Raw genomic sequence first — 20,281 nt, 5'->3', positions numbered from 1 at the left:
TCCATGCCAAGAAATGGGAGGAAAAAAAGTTCATTCTTTATCATTATTTCCTAGTCCAAATACAGGGGAGAACTATGGTAAACTCTTAGGAGTTGGGTTTACGATGTCCTTGTATTTCTGCAAAGCATCTATGATAAATAAAGGTGGGGGAGGGGTTGCTCCCTTTTATGGACACTCAGCCAGCCAGTTAGCTATAAAACCCCTGTTAGGAGCTGTTCTCTACTTGCTTTACCTGTAAAGGGTTAACAAGCCCACAGGTAAAAGGAAAGGAATGGGCACCTGAGCCAATGGGAGGGCTAGAACTTTTTAAAATTGGGAAAAAAACCTCCCTTTGTCTGTGTGTTGTGGTTCTCTGGGAAAGAGGGGAACAGGGAGTAGTTATGCTATGAGAAGCTTTAAGCCAGGTATGATCATCAGATCATACCGAGAACTACTTATTTGGAATCCTCAAATGTGTAAGTAAATCAGGGAATGTCTAAAAAGATGAGATTAGGGTTATTTCTTTTATTTCTTATTGGCTTGTGGACTCCTCTGTGTGAACCCCAAATGCTTTTTGTTTTGCTTGTAATCTTTAAGATGGACCTCAAGAAGGTTATTCTTGATGTTTAAATTTTGTAAGTGGGTTTTTTTAAATCTAGCAAAAGCCTAAGCTCCAGATGTATTTTCTTTCTTTTTGTTTTTAATAAAATTTACCTTTTTTAAAGAACAGGATTAGATTTTTGGTGTCCTAAGAGGTTTGTGCATATGTTGTTTAATTAGCTGGGGGCAACAGCTAATTTCCTTTGTTTTTTTTTCTCAGCTCTTCCCCGGAGAGGCAGGTGAAAGGGCTTGAGGGTACCTCACAGGAAGGAATTCTCAAATGCGCCTTCCTGGGTCCCAAGGGGTTTATTTTGCACTTGGGTGGTGTTAGCATCCAAGGTCAGAGAGAACCTGTAACCTTGGGAGTTTAATATCAGCCTGGAGTGGCCAGTATTAATTTTTAGAATCCTTGCAGGCCCCACCTCCTGCACTCTAAGTGCCAGAGTGGAGAATCAGCCTTGACAGCACCTAATAGAATAGGACTCAGCTATTATTTATTTGTATTACCCAAGTGCCTAGGAGCCCTAATTACACACCAACACCCAACTGTGCTATGTGCTGTACAAACAAAAAGACAGTTCCTGTCCCAAGGAGTTTATAATTAGTGTAGGAAGGATTCGATTTTTATCATTAAATGTTGATAAACCTCAATTTCACCAGACACCCAGGCAAACTGATGAAAAATATTTCCATTGATAATAATCAAAATTTACAGATAGACAAAGTAAGAAAAAAGCTGCTTGAGAACTCATTAGAGATTGAGTTAATGCTATTTAGTTTGTATACTTTGACATATGATGTTGGTAATTTGTGGTTTAATGGGCAAAGTTTTGACATTTTAAATCTCAATGTCTACTGTTATTAAATAATTGTCTGAAAACCTATAAATTCCCACAACTGTGAACATTTAAGTTGATAAAAATAAAAAAATGCTTAAAAACAATCAGTATGACCTATTGGTTATGAAAACAAAAATCAAATTTTGTCAAGCCTACTTATACTTATAATCTGAGTATAAAACAAAAGACAACAGTTGGATATAGACAGAGTACAAGGAAACAATATTGGTCAGCATGATAGGCAGCAGTCTCAGCACACCAGTGACCTAACCATTGTCAGACTTTTGAATGAGGCACTAATGCCTAACAAAGTTCTATTTGTGCTGGATAATATGTGACAGCCATGAACACCAACCCTTTTCTACACTTTTTGAAAGTCTTCAGAGGCCAAATCTTGTTATCAGTTGCTCATGATTTGTATGAGCATAACGGACAGAATTTGTGTCAGTGTTTGGGAACTCAAGATGCATGGGCACTATAGAAGTGCAAAGTATTATTTAAGTTAATGGAATTGTGCCCATATACACCAATATACAATCTGACCCTCAGCAACACTTTAGACTGCTAATTACTACCTCCACTAGTATGTTCTCTGTTATATGATTTAAGTTCCATCTGCCACTTGTTTGCTTAAAAGTCTCCTACTCTCTGTTCACCATGACTCATTTTAGATACTATGAGTAGCATTTTTTTAAAATGGGTGTCTAAAGTTAGGATCTGAAGCACACTGGAGCAGCAAAGTGCTCAACATTTTTGAAAAACAAGACTTATTTAGGTGCCTAAATATGGACTCAGAAACTAACTTAAAGCACCCTTCTTAAAAATATTGGTCTACATGTCTAGTTTTGAGGGTTATTTATTCCCAAGTAGCTGGGTATCTAGGTAATCTCTGTACTGTAATTGAAATACAGCAAACATATATATATACACACACACATACACACATACTAGCAGTGTAAAGCCTGTGCTGCCATATCGGGGTGAACAGTAAAGTCATGTGTGCACAGAAGCCAAAAATGGCCGAGAACTTAAAAGTTGGAGACGAACAGACAGAAAATCTCAGTGATATTGATCCTGGTGATATTCTAAACAAACGTCTTAACAGTGCTTGTAGCTGCTTCCATCCCTTTTCACTGATTCAAACTTTTTAGGCTTCAAAGTCAGAAACAGGCCTTGTCCACACTTGCGGCGGCACATAGGGTAGATGTAGCCGTAGGCGCTGGAGCACCCACAGGGAAAAATTAGCGGGTGCTCCACACCCACCGGTGGCCAAGCTCCCCCGTCCTCACCTCCTTCTCCCACACCCGAGCGTGCCGCCTATCCGCTCCTCAGCTGTTTGGCGGAGCTTAGGACTTTTCGGGAGGGAGAGGGAGGAGTGGGAACGCAGCGTGCTCAGGGGAGGAGGCAGAAAAGAGGCAGGGCAGGGACAGGTGTGGGGGAAGGGGTGGAATGGGGGTGGAAAGGTGGCAGGGCTGGGGTGGGAAAAGGTGGGGTGGGGCAGGGACTTGCGGCTAGGAATGGGGTGAAGGCAGTGCAGAAGTGGGGCCGGGGGGTCGAGCACCCACCAGGCAGAGGGGAAGTCGTCGCCTATGGTGTAGCTATACGCTGCTGTAAAAAGCAGGGTGTGTCCCAGGGCAGTGTGTAGCTACAAGTGTCAGGGAAAAGCTCTTGCAGTAGGCTGGCAGCAGAGAAAGGATCTAGCATCTCTCTGCTGTGAGAGCCTTTCTCTGCTGCCATAGTCTTTCACTGCAGTAGGGAAAGGGTCTGGCAGTGCAACACTATATTGCTAAAAATAGCAGTATAAACGGAGAAGGCACTTCTTGGGCATGTAGGGTACATACCCTAAGGTTCTGGAGTGTCTTTATTTTACTTGTCTAATCAGTACATCACCATCTACACTGCTATTTATACCTGTGCAAGGGTGACATGCAGTGTCTGTATTCTACACACCACCATAAGTGTAGACATAGCCACAGAGTGACATTCCTGAGGAGAAAAAAACAAAAAGACAAAGAGAGAGATACTGTATCCATGTTTTCTCTTTTAAAGAGCTGTTTTCTTTTCTTTTCTTTTTTTTATAAACAGCCAAAACAGGATTAGTAAATTTAATACATGAGCTACATTTTGAAAAAATTAGAAAGTTAAAATAGAAATGCTGATATATTGATGCCTACTGGGTAGGAAGTCTAACTATAAAAAGGTAAAAGGCTGGTTAATTTTAATGCAAAAACAAAACAATGCAGTAAAAAAAAAATTAAAATCTACATCTACAAGTATTAAAAATGTTATGTTCCATCTTTCACTGTCATTGGCAGCACAAAACTGGGTTAGTTTTCTGTTTAAATGTAACATTATTACCTGAGAATTATCTTCTGCACTCAAGAATCTCATATTTTGATTCACATCCAAATAAATGTCATTTACATTTTCATCATTTTCAATGACAGAAGGGAGGGTGGATGCAAGACTACATCCTCTTTTGATGGTAGATGGTGGAAAATGGCTGTATAATAAAAAAACTCAAACACATTAATACACATACTTAGTTATTAAGACACCTTAAAAACACCTTGTTTGAAAAATAAGGATTTGATTTTCAAAACAATCTACATTTTTATGTCCTTTGTTTATTTTTTCAACCCAATAGGACAGCAGTATACCTAAGCAGTGTGCAGGCATTAGATATCATTACGGGCTTACCACCACATGCATGTACACACACTAAAACTTTTCCATCTAATTTTTAGAGGAAGCCATGAACCTCTAAAATATAAGCAAAGTTATAAAACATCATTACTAATGACAGGTTTCAGAGTAGCAGCCGTGTTAGTCTATATTCACAAAAAGAAAAGGAGTACTAGTGGCACCTTTGAGACTAACCAATTTATTTGAGCATAAGCTTCCGTGAGCTACAGCTCACTTCATCGGATGCATTCAGTGGAAAATATACACACAGAACATGAAAAAATGGGTGCTATCATACACACTGTAAGGAGAGTGATCACTTAAGATGAGCTATTACTAGCAGGAGAGCGGGGGGGGGGGAGAGAAAACCTTTTGTAGTGATAATCAAGGTGGGCCATTTCCAGCAGTTAACAGGAACATCCGAGGAGCAGTGGGGGGTGGGGGAAATAAACATGGGGAAATAGTTTTACTTTGTGTAATGACCCATCCACTCCCAGTCTCTATTCAAGCCTAAGTTAATTGTATCCAGTTTGCAAATTAATTCCAATTCAGCAGTCTCTCTTTAGAGTCTGTTTTTGAAGTCTTTTTGTTCTAATATTGCGACCTTTAGGTCTGAAATCGAGTGACCAGAGAGATTGAAGTGTTCTCCGACTGGTTTATGAATGTTATAATTCTTGACATCTGATTTGTGTCCATTTATTCTTTTACGTAGAGACTGTCCAGTTTGACCAATGTACATGGCAGAGGGGCATTGCTGGCACATGATGGCATATAACACATTGGTAGATATGCAGGTGAATGAGCCTCTGATCGTGTGGCTGATGTGATTAGGCCCTATGATGGTGTCCCCTGAATAGATATGTGGACACAGTTGGCAACGGGCTTCGTTGCAAGGATAGGTTCCTGGGTTAGTGGTTCTGGGGAGAACACATCCAGAAGTGGAGGCCGGGGGAAGCAGTTTTGCTTTTTTCTTCAAAATTGGTCTCCATGGATACAAGACAGACAAAACATGAAAATCCATGTAGAACCCAATCTTACTCTCACTGAAGTAAATCAGAGTTTTGCCTTTGACTTCAGTGGTAGCAGGAGCTTGTTAGAACTCACTGCTTGGTTATATGGGCTATGGGGACTAAATCAAAGCAATGTCACACAAATAGCAATTTGATTGAAATGTGTAGTTGTAATACAATAGAACAAATGTAAATATGCTTCATCCAGTACTTCCTTAAAAGAGAGAATGAAATATTTAATTCTTTAGCAATAAAACTGGCAGAAATATATTCTCTTAAATAATGTCTTAATATTTATATCTTTGATTAGGATTAAGGTTACAGATTAAAAATAGCTGCAATCCCAATTATGAGTCTAAATCCCTTACATCATTTAAAAACAGTATTACTTTAATAAAATGTTGATTTTCACTATATATTTTGGTAACTCCTTGTTAATTAAATCACAGGAGATTGAATTAGATGGTTGTCACAGAAACCTAATAGAAATAATTTCACCCTTGACAAAACAAGCTAAAGAGATCAGAAAGTAATTTATTAAAATATGAAAACATACTACAAAATTCTGCTAATCTGCAAATATTACAGCATTTTATTTATAATTATTACTCCATTTACTATTTCAACACTTTTCATTTATAGATATTTCTCCATTTTAAGGCAAATTGTTTAAGATACAGAATAAAAAATAAGTCAAGGAATTTTCATAATGTAGCATCTATATAATTCTTTTTTACAAATAAAAGGTAAGAAATTTCATCATCTCAATAATATTACAGAATTATATTATAAGACAATATTATATTATAAGACATAGTCATCACAATTGAGGACTACAATGTTGCCCCCTATGTCTGCTGCTGTGATCACTATCTGGGGGTTGGATTGTATAGCTGTCCTCTCGGCAGTGGAAGATTGTGGGGGATATAATGTTTGTTAAGGATTTCACAGCTGATTTCTTTCTTGAAGCAATAAACATGACGATCTAGTCTTTGTGGTTTCATCCACTGGGGGGAGTCCAGTCAGATGATTCTTCCAGTTCTCAACATTAGTATGGTTTCAGATTCTGTGATGGGGCAGAAGCTCAGTCCCTTAGGGAGTACAGATAATTCAGCTCCAGTTAGGGGTAATCTTATGCTTATCTGATGATAGTGGGGTGTCGTATAGTGTCCAAGTGGTAGGAACTGGTGTCATGGTTTCTCCTAGAGGTAATGTTCTGTGAGTCATGGAGTTGATTCCATTTTTTGCTTTTTGTGTTTAATGGCTATGCTACTGTGATGCCTTCTCAGGGCACGCTGGACTGTGAGTGACTTTGTTACACTCCTTCATGCTGGAGGCAAGGAAGTATCTTATGGAAGGTGTGTGTCAGAACCAGTGCAATACCAGCCTTTCAATCACTTCTGCCACACCACGGGACCTGACACCATACTAAAATGTGGAGAAGTAAAATAATTCTTTCCTTGACTCCGACTCAGACAATTATTTCATCACAAGGACAACACCACCCACAACCTTCACATCCCCACCGACACTCATAAGACAGAAGAATCATCTGACTGGACATCCCACAATGGACAAAACCATACATAAAAAAGCATTAAATAATGTTAAGGTTGCAAATTTAAGCAACTTAGAAGTCAGGAAATGCCAGTATTAAGGTTGCCTTTGCAATCTTAATTCAACCCCCCTGTGTGTAAGCATTATGATAGTCTTTCATTGCACAATCACATACTATTTTTTTCACAGGATTCACAGTGCTGACTAAATGAGCAGCTAGTCTTTTTTTTTAGCCTCATCATTCACTGTATTACCCCCATGCATTATTTACTAACCACAATCCAAGCCCTGCACTGACTACATAATTATTATTTTTCTCATGGGCTTCTGTGGTACTCTCATGATAGTATCTTAGTTCTTTACAAACATTAATGAATTCATGTTCATAACACCTCTGTGAAGTAAAGTGGTAGTACTGTCCCTATTTTACACTATGAGAAACTGAGGACAGAGATTAAAAGCAAAACTGTTAAATATATTCACTGATTTTGGGTGTCCAATTTGAAAGGCCTAGCACCTGACTTTTTAAAATACCTAACATTTTACAGCACTTAATATATTCAGAGCAAAGCTTCCAGTTATGTCTGTTGCAGTTGTGAGTGCTTCGCACAAGCTGAGCACCTGAAAATGAGAAACATATAGTGGTCACCTGCGGAAATTTTGGTCTACATGACTTGATCAGCATCACACAGGCACTCTGTAACAGAGATAGGGACAGAACTCAAAACTCCATTTAGCTGGCTTAACCATGAGACCATCCTCTTTCTTTCTGCAATCCCTGCCTCAGGGTAGGTCTACACTTACAGCATGTACGGAACAGACACTGCATGCCCAGTTAGCATGGGTATAAATAGCAGTGTAGACAGTGAGGCACTGCTTAGGCAAGTAGAGTAGAGTGCCCTAAATGTCTGAACCCTACTGTATATACCCTACACAGCTCTCTACCCACTCAAACAGTGCCTTCCACATCTCCACTGCTAATTTTAGCACTATAACATCCCATTGCCAGAGACTTTCATTGCCATATGTAGATAAGTGTGGATTTAGCCTGCCTTTCACAGCAGTGTGTAGCTACATGTATCCTACACACCACTGCAAGTGTAGACAAGGTCTCATTCATAATACACCTTCCAACTTCTGCAACAAATGAAGCAGATGTCCTACGGACAACAGTTTCCTTCACTGCACAACTCTGATTTATCCCCAGAGCAAGTGTCCATCCTTTAGTCTGCGGAAGAGAAGAATGAGGGGGGATTTGATAGCTACTTTTAACTACCTGAGAGGGGGTTCCAAAGAGGATGGCTCTAGACTGTTCTCAGTGGTAGCAGATGACAGAACAAGGAGTAATGGTCTCAAGTTGCAGTGGGGGAGATTTAGGTTGGATATTAGGAAAAACTTTTTCACTAGGAGGGTGGTGAAACACTGGAATGTGTTACCTAGGGAGGTGGTGGAATCTCCTTCCTTAGAAGTTTTTAAGGTCAGGCTTGACAAAGCCCTGGCTGGGATGATTTAATTGAGGATCGGTCCTGCTTTGAGCAGGGGGTTGGACTAGATGACCTCCTGAGGTCCCTTCCAACTTTGATATTCTATGATTCTAAATGAGGCAGGGGTCCTATGGAAAAAACAGTATGTGACCATGTAATTTAAGACTGCATCAAAATGCATACACATAAGGGGACTGAATTAAAGTTGCACAGATAGCTTTAATACTGGTATTTCCTAACTTTTAACTGCTTGACTTTGCAACCTTAATGTTCTTTTAATTTGGTGCTTTTCAATGTAATAAAGTATATGGTGGTAGAATTCTTCATGAAAGTACAAAGGAAGGGACCTGTTAGGAGAGAAGCATTGTTAGCCAGCCTGCTCTCTGTGCCTGGACATTTATGTGAAGTTTTTTTATACTCGTGTACAAAAGTCTTTGCATGTGAGTTGAAACAGCTCAGCTTTCTAACCATGTTGAAGTATTTGTTACCAGCATTGCGGATGGGATAGCCTAATTTTGGCAATTAATTGATCTTTGACTATTTTAGCGGTAAATATGCCCAATGGGATGTTAGATGGGGTGGGATCTGAGTTACTACAGAGAATTCTTTCCTGGGTGCCTGGCTGGTGAGTCTTGCCCACATGCTCAGAGTTTAGCTGATCGCCATATTTGGGGTCGGGAAGGAATTTTCCTCCTGGGCAGATTGGCTGAAGTCTCGGGGGGGTTTTGCCTTCCTCTGCAGCATGGGGCACAGGTCAGTTGCTGGAGATTCTCTGCACCTTGAAGTCTTTAAACCACGATTTGAGTACTTCAGTAGCTCAGACATAGGTTAGGGGTTTGTTACAGGAGTGGATGGGTGAGATTTTGTGGCCTGCATTGTGCAGGAGGTCAGACTAGACGATCATAATGGTCCCTTCTGACCTTAAAGTCTATGATTCTAATTGGTTGAAAGAGGCACCTTTGCAAGCATGTTCTGGTATTATCTACCGCACTTGTGAAAACGTAACTTCAGGAGAAACAAATGGCCTGTTGCTCCATGTTATCCAAATGAAGCCAATGAATAGTTCTGAGCCAGCCTTGCAATGGTCTCTTTTGAAGTCTGGCTAGAGGAATGACATATGTGCAAGAGGCCATGAGGCTCAATAGAACTGAGAGAAAATCTGAAAGCTATCTGAAGATATTCTGGAGTAGAAGAATCATTCTGAGAAGTCTGAAACCTTTTTTCAGGAGAAAAATGGTGTCACAGATCTAGAATGTAGAACTGATTCCATGAGCTCCATGACTTGTGTCAATGTGAAAGGGACATCTTAGAGGTTCCATTCTTTGGCCCAATGACTCAAACAACTGGCAAAATGTCTTGAGGGCAGAGTGAAATCTCTGAGGCAAGTGGTCCTTTAATCAACAAATCATCGAGTTATGGGTTCTTTTTAAGAGTATAATCACCCCTTATAATTGAAGATCCTTGATGCATTGCCTTTCTGGCAAATCTAATATAAAGCTGAAAATGAAAACTGGCTTCCCACCTTTTCCTTTACATGTGACTAAAATAACCATCAGCAACTGCACCCTATACTGTACTTCAGGAAGAACACAGGCATAATTACCCCTCTACATTCTTCCTGAAGCTTCTAGCTAAGTGGAGGAAGAGGAGGAATTTAACAAAGAAGCAGACTGAGCAGTATCCATTTCTTCTATCGTTTGGAGGTGATTTAAAGTGAATTAGTTCCTGAGGCCAATTTTCATATTCAGTTAAAAAATCACATATCACTCATAATTGAGGGGAAGATTATCTTAACATTTAATAACTCCTTAAACGTAAGAGGAACATTGAGCATCTCTATTGCAAATCCCACCTTTCAATACAATAAGAAAAGTAGAAAAGAAAAACAATCAAAATCTATTATAAGAAAATACTTACGGGGCCTGACCCAAGCCCTAATGAATTCAATAGAAAGACTCTATTGATTTCAATGGCCTTTGATGAAGCCCATAAACATTTGAAGAAAGAAAATTCCAACTTTTGGACCCAATAATCCATGGTGTGTCTAGTAGGGGTTTAGGGAAAAGAAAAGAACTGTTTGGCACACAGGTCAAAATAATGTAGGAAAGGTAAATGGAAAACATGTGTATTGAAAATTCTGGATTTCAATTGCTCCTAGACATTCTTAATTTAAAAAGGGATCATTTCTTATGCAATTACATCTCAGATAAAAGGTACAGGCCCTTGAGTGAGCAATGAAAGTAAACAACTGGTTTGCATATTACAGATAAACACAATACTTTGTGTTTATATTGGTTACATGATGAATGTTTAACAGAAATGTTAACACTCTTTCGGAACAAATAAGTGCATTCCCTTATTGTACAGGAAGTTTAATTTACTTACATATTTGTGGGTACTGCAATAGGAGTGACTCTATAATTCAGAAATGGGCTAGCAATCTCAATATACTGTTCAGGTTTCTTTATTATAGGTTCTGAAAAAATAAAAAAAGATTATTATGAGTTTTAAAACACTAAAACCAGTGATACTGTTCAAAATAAAAATTCACAAAGAAGGGTTAAGACTGTGGCTAGTTTTGGTACAATTCAAGGTGAAATCTGACATTACAAGGATAGCTGTATGTACTAAACCATTAAGTGATTTTTGAAAGTACAGCTTTCAAAAGATTTTAATTCAGCAGGACTTTTGAAATATGAAATGGACACTTCTACAGCTTGGTTGTGCAGTGTCATTACTATCCTTGAGAACCCTTTAAGCCCATATTAACATAGTTGCAGCTGAATTACCCCATAGCTCCCTGCAAGCAACCACCTAGTTCAGTTATTACCCCATCCTCAAGCAAACTGCAGCTGAAGTCAATACAAGTTTTCCAAGTAAGGAATTAAGGATTTGATTCATTTCAAATAAATAAATAGAATGCCTAAGATACTGAAAAAATCTGTCTTAGTTCATACCATCTACGTGCATGTTAATTAGACTTACCATTGCATTATTGTTAAATGTGAAAATTAATAATATTTCTAATGTAGAGTATTTTGAGAAAAAAACTATTAAGGCCACAGTTTTAAGAGTGCATGCACACAATTAGAATAACTGAATAAAAATGGTCTATTAAATGTCTCATGAGTTATTTAAGGCAACTTCATGAATTCTTAGTGAAATACTGTTAGGCAATTTTTATTGCTAATATCTGATCTGCAAAACTCTCTAAAAAGACTTTAGCAGCAAGTCTATGAAAACCCTCTTAGACAATTATGAAGTTGCTATTGAGGAAATGTAAGCCCAAAAGATGGCATGTTTTAGAAAGGTAGGCCTCAGTTTCCTGTTCTGCCATTCCTGCAGATAGTGCAAGAATGGAAGGGAATGGTCAACGGTGCCTTTAAGTAAAGCACTGTGCACACACAGAGCTTATATCCTGCAACGTACTGATTACTCTGAGCCTGAGCCAACAAGGGTAGGCCTACACTGCAGCTCTGAGCCTCCCAGCCAAGGTAGACACACTTGTGCAAGCGGGGCTCAATCTAACATGCTAAAAATAGCAGTATGGATGTTGCAGCTCCAGCACAGATTCAGGCTAGCCTCCCCGAGCTCAGACACAGAAGGCCGGTGGACCTGAGAGCCCGAGCTGATGACAGAGCCATCAACGTCCACACTGCAATTTTTAGCACACTAGTTCAAGCCTCGCTAGCGCAAGTCTGGCTATCTGGTGTTGGGAGGCTTGTGCCCAGCTGTAGTGTAGATATACAGTTTAACTTTAAGTATGTGAGTAGGACCAATAAAGTCAGTGGGACTATCCATATGCTTAAAGTAAAGCATGTGTTTAAGCGCTGTGCTAGCTGTCAACATCATGTCCCTATAGCTCTAATAATAATAAATAAATAATTTCTCAAAGCTTTCCAGTTTCTGTGTTCTCAGTTAAAAAGTGGTTAAGTCCATCACTGATTCTCTCCAAATCTTTAATTCAGGTTTGGGGATTTTTTCCAGATATGATGTATCCTGCCTCTCCCAAACACTCATTTATGAATGAATGGGGGGAAAGCCTTAAACAAGGGTGCAAAAATAAGGAGTGAAATTCAACTGTGATGTAACTCCACTGAAATTATATGCCAAGAGTTTCCACTACATTGGTTCAAAAGTGAAACACTAAGAACTTTAACTGTGATTCATAGTAAATTAAATATATTTTGTACAGTCTGAGCAGACAAACCTTGAGCTTCATCTGTCACAATAGTTTCTTTTTTCGGGCGGATCAGTTTCCATCGAGGAATTGGTGGTGGCTTTGGTGGAGCTATCAGAGGACAGGACCTAGTCCTAGTCACCAGCACAGGATGGCTATATATGTGGGAAAGTCCATACTGCCTCAACTTCTCAGAAGAATCAGCCTGCAAAATACAGAAGGATAAACTCAGTGACAGCAGTTCTCCTTTCCTATACTAAAAGAGCTAAGCAGTAAGCATACAGAATCTTGACAAAATATTAGATTTTAACATGAAATATTCAGTCAGCTCCTTGTTCCAAACATGTCTAGCAAAGATGACTGATCAGGAGTCAAAATTTAATGGCACATTTTTGGTTTAAATACATTTTATCGTATATAAAGGATTGATCATACAAAAGTTGTTTCAGCCACAACCATGCATTTTTCAGCTCTGGAGATAAACACAGAATGATATTGTGTCACAGCAGTGGAATGAAAAAAGGAGGAAGGCTGGCAACATTTTGTTTTAAAGATTTTTTGTTTAAAATGTTTTTCTGAAGCGTTCGCTAAAGCTTCGTGCTGACACCTACAAGGTGGCAGAGTTCTACTAAGCAACTGGCTTATTTAGGTGGCTCATGAAAACATCCATAATGTAAAGTTATTCTGCAGCAATATTTTTATATCAGAATTAGCCCTTTAATCTCGCTGTCTATTTTAGTACATGTGGTTGTATGTAAAGACACTACAGCTAGCCCGCATAACCATGACATAAGAGTAATTTTAGATACGGACATTGAGTGGTGCTCTTCCCATTTAAACAGTTATCTTCTAATATTTAAGTATATTCCTTCACTACTTAATGTTTAGTGTTAATATTTGGACATCTTCCTTTGTTTTTATTTTTATTTTTTTTTAGCTATGTATCTTCTGTTGTTCATTAAACAAACTAAACCAATTACTCATCTTTATTCTGCATTCCAACAAAAAGCCCCTCCCCGCCCCCGCGCATTGCTCTCGCTCATTGTCTAACATCCCTGGAACTCCACTAGTTCTGCAGCAATTACTGTGATTGTCAGTGTGACTGCAAATAAAGAGAAATCAAGCCAGAATGCAAAAAAAGATCCATAAGCAACCTCATCAGTTTGATGTGATGTTTTCTCCTGGACATATAACATGCAGGAGTGGTGGCTGGGGAAGCACACATTTAAACAGACAGTACTTAACATGTAAGAAGCAAAGCCACCTGGTGTTTAGAAATGATTCTGCACTTCAGCAAACCAGTTTAGCTACTTTACTGTAGATCTTGGCAGATAACTGTTGCCAAGATACATACTAGAGTGATACCAAACTATTGATTTTTCCCCCTTTTATTTGAATAACTCTGCATTCTTTCTGTAGACAGCCAAAACACAGCTATACAAGCATTGGGAGAGCACACACCAATAAAGTAGGCCAAAAGAGAAAAATGCAAAAATCATGAACTGAACTGAATGACAAAACTCCCATTGACTTTAATGGGGCCAGGATCTCACCCAAGTAATTAAACTAATCTTACAAAATATGATTACTTTCAATGGTGGATTTCTGGGTTTCCAAACATGGTCTGAACAAGGCTTGCCTAAAAGATGTCCAGAAGAAATAGTATATTTCTATATTTACACCCCCTAGACTACCATTCATTCATGAGTCTACTAAATGACCATCTCTGACAAATGTCTAAATGACATCTCAGACCTGCCTTATCACACCTGTGTATCACACCTCTTTTGTGGTGATCTCTGCCACATTAGGGATTGAGGCCAAAACCAGGAATTAGACTTGACCCTCCATATGGCAGGAGAGAATGCAACCACTAAACCACAACTTCCAAACTGCTTTCTGATTACTATAAATTAGCAGTAGTATAGAGAAACTGTGCTAAACACATAAATTATATAGGATTAAATTACAGTGGTCTTTCTAGTAACACAATACTATTTAAACAAAGAACACAATCCTGGGTCCAACTGATATTAAACACAGTTAATTCAAAACAGTCTCATAAAAGCACTGCCAGACATTTCTTTATTCTGTGAAGACTAATAATCTTTAAGTGCTCTAATTATTAGTAATAAGAATCAAATTGAAAAGAAAATTTGTTTTTATTCCTTACATCTAAAGCTAAGGTTTCAAGAAATCCTTCCCTCTCCACCATACAAATAGCTTTTGGGCTGGATGAGAGAACTAATTGTAAATATATTAACAAGTTACAACTCCCTTTATTTTTATTTTTCTGCAGAAACAAGAAATGTAACATCTGCCACCCACTTACTTTCACCAGTCACAACAACAATCACAGCTTAAATGGGCACAGATTGGCTATTTTCTGTTTTATACTAGTTTATTAGAAATTATGAGTTAATTGTACTAAAAAAACTGAATTCAATTTTTCAAGGAGCTCTTACAGTAATTAGGCTTATTTTTTTCATTAATATCCCATCTTGCCTTTTTTTAATCTAACAAGATTTAGTCTAGCCCTCATTAGCCCAAAGTATACTGACTAACACAAGAACTCAAGAGTCAGAAGTGAAAAATGTGGTAAAACTGATTGCTAGAGCTGTGGAGAGAAATAGAGATTTAAAGATTAAAAGAAATGTATTCAGCATTGAAATATAAATTGAACTGAACAGTCATTTCCTGGGGAATGTTTTTTTTAAAATGAACTTGTGACAAAATAAATATCTTAATTGTGAAATAGTTATTTGTTTTTCCTAAGAGAACAAAGCCTTACCATTTGCCCCAAAACAAAGATCTTCTCTTCAGACAAATGGAGAGGTACATAGCTAGCACACACCACCATTTGTGGCACTGTCGGCACTGGAGAGCCTAGAAGAGAGAACACTGTATTAATATGGCTTAGAACAAGACAAAAACAAAACAAATTATGAAGTACATAACACCAAATGGTTCTAATTCCCTGTGGAACACCGTGTTCTATAATTAGAGTATGATTGGAATATTTAAGTGAGGAGAAGTGCTTGATAGACTCTCCATTGAAAAGGAACCATTTCTGGAAAAGCCCCATTGTTTTGGTCCAATGCAATTTAGTGTGTTAATACCTTTTAAATATTTTGCTTGCATTACACAAAATAGATAGCAGACAGGCTGTTGGTCAGAAAGTAACTTTAGTGATTGGTCCACAGGAGATACTCCTTTTATGTTTTCCCCCCAAATGTTAAAAATATTGGTACTGAGATGCCACAGCACACTATATAAATGCCTAGACAGATAAGAGAAGGTATGTGTCCACTACAAAATTTTGTTAACCTAAGTTATGTTAACGTACAGCCACTGCAGAAATTAAAATCACTTTTGAATGTCCACACTGCTGACACGAAGAGCATAATGTACGTCCTCACCAGGAGAGCTTGCACTGATTTAACTGTCAGTGTAGGGCTTTGTGGGACAGCTTCTGAAAGGTAGCAACAGTCAATGTAAGCAATGCAGTGTTCACACTGACACTGTGTCATCTTAACTATATCAACATTGAATCCTTCCCTTTCGTGTAGGTAAAGTTAAGTCGGTGTAGGGGGCAAGTTACATCGGCAGGAGCGATATTTTAGTATCTTTAGTGCCTTACATCAACTTAACTATGAGGTGTAGACCAGGCCTTAGAAATGTAATCTGGACTATATAAATGGTCCAAAATCAACAGGAGCTGTTTCTTCCTATTTCACTTTCCCAGTCTGTGGGCGTGTGTGCTGCGTGTTTGAACTGATTGGCCATGGCTTGATCCCTGTCTTCCATGGGTATTTTTTGCTCATGTAGTGATGTAATAGAATATACCTGTGTTCACACCCCACACACTATTGCAATTATTTTTGTACAATTTGCTGATCAATAATATCATGACAAAATGCATGTAGCAGTATTATATGTGAAGCTATAAACATAAGCTGAAATCATGACTAAAAGTATGTTTTCCAGATAAGTCTGGGGAGTGGCCAAACCAGTTCTTCGGAGACAAAAAGGCAAGCTGACAACTCAGCCAGGTGTAAACAAGGCTGATGGACCATTTCCTGCTAAGTGGTCATTCTTTGTCAGGAAAGGGGATAGGGGTATAAATCTACAATTTAGCAAAGAAACAGCATGGAGTTTCCTTCCACAAAGGCTGCTTGTCACCTTGCTCCCAGCTAGAAATGCTTCTCAAAGGGGAGGACAGAACTATAAAAAGCAGGGGTCAACACCCCCGCCCATCACATTCACTGCGCATGAAGAGACAAAGAAAGCAGCCTTCGGACATGTGGTGAGAAAACTTTGCTTTGAATATAATATAGTTTAAGTTAGGCACCAATAAGAGTTATCTTTATTTTTCTTGTAACCACTTCTGATTTTTATGCTTCATTACTTGTACTTACCTAAAATCTCTTTGTAGCTAATAAAATTGCTTTACTGTTTTATCTAATTCAGTGTGTTCAAAACTGAAGTGTCTGGGTAACCCCATCTGTGATAACAAGTTGAGTGCATATTATTCCCTTAAAGGAAAATGGACTCAATAAATTTGTACTGTCTAGGCGAGGGATGAGCAGTACAGGACATATGTTTCTGGGGAGAAATCTGGGACTGGGAGTGTGTTGGGGTCATTCTGTGGTAATCTTTATGGCTGTTAAGAGCCATGGTGTGGCTGTCTGGCTGTAGCACACACAGAGACATGGTTGGGAACATGTTGGAGGCTGTTTGTGAGCAGTCCAGGTTGGAGGCTACAGCAGCAAGGCATTGTAAAGGGCACCCCAAGTTACAGGGCATGGGTGACAGCTATTCATTGGTCTGGATTGTACCCTGGTATGTCACAAGTGATATATCGGTTTGCAAGATAGAAACAGGGATCCATTACTCTTCTAGTTCTAGTGAGTTTCCAGCTATGTAAGTTGACAGGAAGTGTAGCCTTCTATGTGCTTTTAAAATCTTTCTTTCTGGAAGGTATGCAAAGCTTTCAATACTTTTCTTCAATACCGTAGAAAACCTCCAATTCTTGAATGTCCCTTCTGAAATCCCTTTAAATTCAACATCTCTGTAAAATTTCAGTGGTTGGTGAATGCTCCAGTTGGTCCTTAATATCTCTCTCCACACGCTTGTGACTCCCATGTTAGCCACAGCTGTTGTGTTAGCTATGGGTTTCATTTGTTTAAAAGCAATAATGCATTTGGGCTTGATCTCAGTCCCTTGCAGACATATTGGACCTATTACAAAAGCAACACTAGCAGCTCCAATATTCAACATTACAGAACAGTAAATGCCACAAGCCAGACCAATTTCAGCTCATGTGAGAAAACATTTTACTCAAATAATCAGTACTTCATCAAATACCAGGTGGAGCCTAAAGCTGCAAAACCAAGTCCAGATGGACTGTGAAACAACATGTATACAGGGCACTGAACAAATTATTGGAGCATGTAAATCATTAACAGATTGCTTTATCATATCCATTTTAACATTAATAGAATATTAAAAAAATATACTGACTGCTTTTAAAAATGAAACAATATTTTATTTTTTCTCACTGTACAAAAACTAAGGGGGAAATTTATTCTTCTGTAAAGTAGCATGAAATCGATGTCTGTGAATTTGGTTAAAATTGATAACATTGCTAAATGTGAATTATTAGGCGAAAAGTGTTACAACCTACAGCATTACTAAAATGTTTAGCCCCAGCAATGCCTATCATTTAGATCTGTCACTGAAGATTTACAAACTATTCAGGCAGCTGCTAAAGATTTGAGATATCAGCAGTTGCACAATTTTAGATCTTGCTGTTTTGTAAATTCATTCGGGGAACTCTACATTTTGAGCAAGCTCATTTTTTTCCCCATGAGAGTAAAAAAGCATTTACAATTAACTCAGGGAAAATTTGTATATTAAAAAGAAGGGCCAAAGGGTTTTTATTTTCAGGATTTATCAGGATTTTCTTCTCGGTCACTCTGAAATATTCACATGAACACAACATACACAGGTAAGACTTTTTAATACTAAAAGTATTAGGCTCTAATTTCAACCTGTGAGTGAAAACTTTAACTATTCTCCACAGATAAAAGGCAAACTGTAAGAATATCAAGGCTCTTTTTATACCTATTAACTACCTAAGGTACTTACACTTCCCCCATTATCAAAGTATCTGTGTACCTCAATCTTTTACTGTATTATTTCTCTCAATACACCTGTGACAGAGAAATACTACTGTCCCTATTTTACAGATGAGAAACTGAGGCACAGAGAGACTGACTTGCCCAAGATCAGTCAGGAAGTCTGTAGCAGAGCAAAGTCTCCCAAGTCCCATGCTAGTACCCTAACTACTGGAACATACTTTCTCTCTGGGACTATTAAGGCTATTCAGAAACATCAACAAAGATAAGGAATTGTCCAGAAGCCTAGTGGAGCTGGGCTTGATCAACGGTGACTAGAGCAAAGGACATAGCTAGTGGGTGAAATCATTGTCACTGGATAGTAAGGAGAATGAGGAGATCTGTGAACTGTTGGGGCCCTGGTTTGCTAGAATCTAAGACATTTCTGAAAGGTGGGAAGGGCCTCTGATAACTGTCATATATAAAGCTGACCATTAATCTTACTTTTCAATATTTTGTCTTCCCAGCACTGGTTTGACCAAGGGGTCCTTTCTCATTCTAAGCAGTAATTATGAAAATTGCTGATCAATAATAAACAAGTGATTAGCATTTACCAAACATCCGTACATTAATGTATCTGAACCAACAAGGCTAAACTTAAAATAAAGTAGTAAAGACCAAATGACTGAATGGACTCATGTAATGAAGACAGAAATTCTTTTGTAATTCTAAAAAGTAAAATGTAAACTTTATCAAGAGTTATTTGACAGCAACGTAGGAAGGATTCATGCTCATCTGAAAAGTACAGGAGATCAGGACCTTTGGAGTCCTCAAGCTCAAATGTGCAGCTGAGGAAAATTTTGCTGAAATGAAAGAGCAATTTCGTGCTGCTCCAGGTGAGATAATGCCATGGCTGCACAATGATCTTTTAGGTTCCATTCCAAGATTTCCAGCAGTAATTCAGAAACCTTCTGCAATCACCACGAGCCTCATGGTTCTGAATCTGAATCCTGGATTCATTCTTAACACCCAACCTAGGCATTTCCATCTTCTTTTTTGATAACTTTGGAGATGAAGGGTTTTCAGCTCTCTGATGAACCTCAGCATTTGTTTTAAGTTCATTCCATTTCATACCTAGTATTTTCCTAAGCCTTTGCTTTCATACTGATGTCATTCAGGAGCAGTCTCTGTTCATCTTTGACACCCAGAACATAGCAAAGATCAATTGATGATTATGCCTCTAAACTAAAAGGCGAACACTTGAATTTATTAGGAGAGTTGCAACCTCTTTTATGCTAACATGGTTTTCCATGCAGCACAAACTCAGCAATTAAAAAAAAAGTGAGTGAAGCACTTTGCCCTGGGTATACTCTTTCAGATAACTTTAAATGTGAGGGCCAATACTACATGTGGCAAGTGAAGAAAAAAGAAGACCGAGAATAATCAATACTGAAATTAATACAGGATGGTTGGTCAAACAAGCAATGTTTCGATAATGACTAAAAGCATTCACATAAGGAAAATGTCCTTAATGCTATTGATACTATGTGTGAAAAGAAACACAGAGAGTACTATATGGTGTTCAGCACACTATTTCAACCTCATTGGGAACGAAGTACGATCTACCAGAGTATTAAGCAGCATGAAAGTTCCAAATTCTTCTGTAATCACAGCCATAGCTGATAGAATTAAAAGGGAGGATAGATGTCCCAGCTTTTCAACATTTGTGAAGAAGATTGTGTCAGTCTCCTATATACATATATGGGAAGTAAAATTATGGAAGACAGGAGAACTGAATTCAAGACTTTGTCAAAAACATTAAAATTTA

General features: G+C 38.4%; 1 protein-coding gene across 1 annotated transcript in view; it reads right to left on the bottom strand.

Annotated features, from left to right (window-relative positions):
- The window catches only part of ADGB (androglobin), a 222,396-nt gene that overhangs the window by 133,429 nt on the left and 68,686 nt on the right, over positions 1 to 20,281 (bottom strand). The window contains exons 10-13 of the mRNA XM_084623349.1: positions 15,126 to 15,220; positions 12,365 to 12,539; positions 10,540 to 10,630; positions 3,777 to 3,921 (exon numbers count right to left, since the gene is read on the bottom strand). Of these exons, the coding sequence (XP_084479475.1) occupies positions 3,777 to 3,921; positions 10,540 to 10,630; positions 12,365 to 12,539; positions 15,126 to 15,220 (506 nt within the window). The remainder of the gene's footprint in view (positions 1 to 3,776; positions 3,922 to 10,539; positions 10,631 to 12,364; positions 12,540 to 15,125; positions 15,221 to 20,281) is intronic.

This window comes from Lepidochelys olivacea (genome assembly GCF_965140295.1).
Source record: "Lepidochelys olivacea isolate rLepOli2 genome assembly, chromosome: 3".
Lineage (NCBI taxonomy): Eukaryota > Metazoa > Chordata > Testudines > Cheloniidae > Lepidochelys > Lepidochelys olivacea.
Note: the sequence above shows the minus strand (reverse complement) of the source record. Positions and strands in the feature narration are given on the sequence as shown.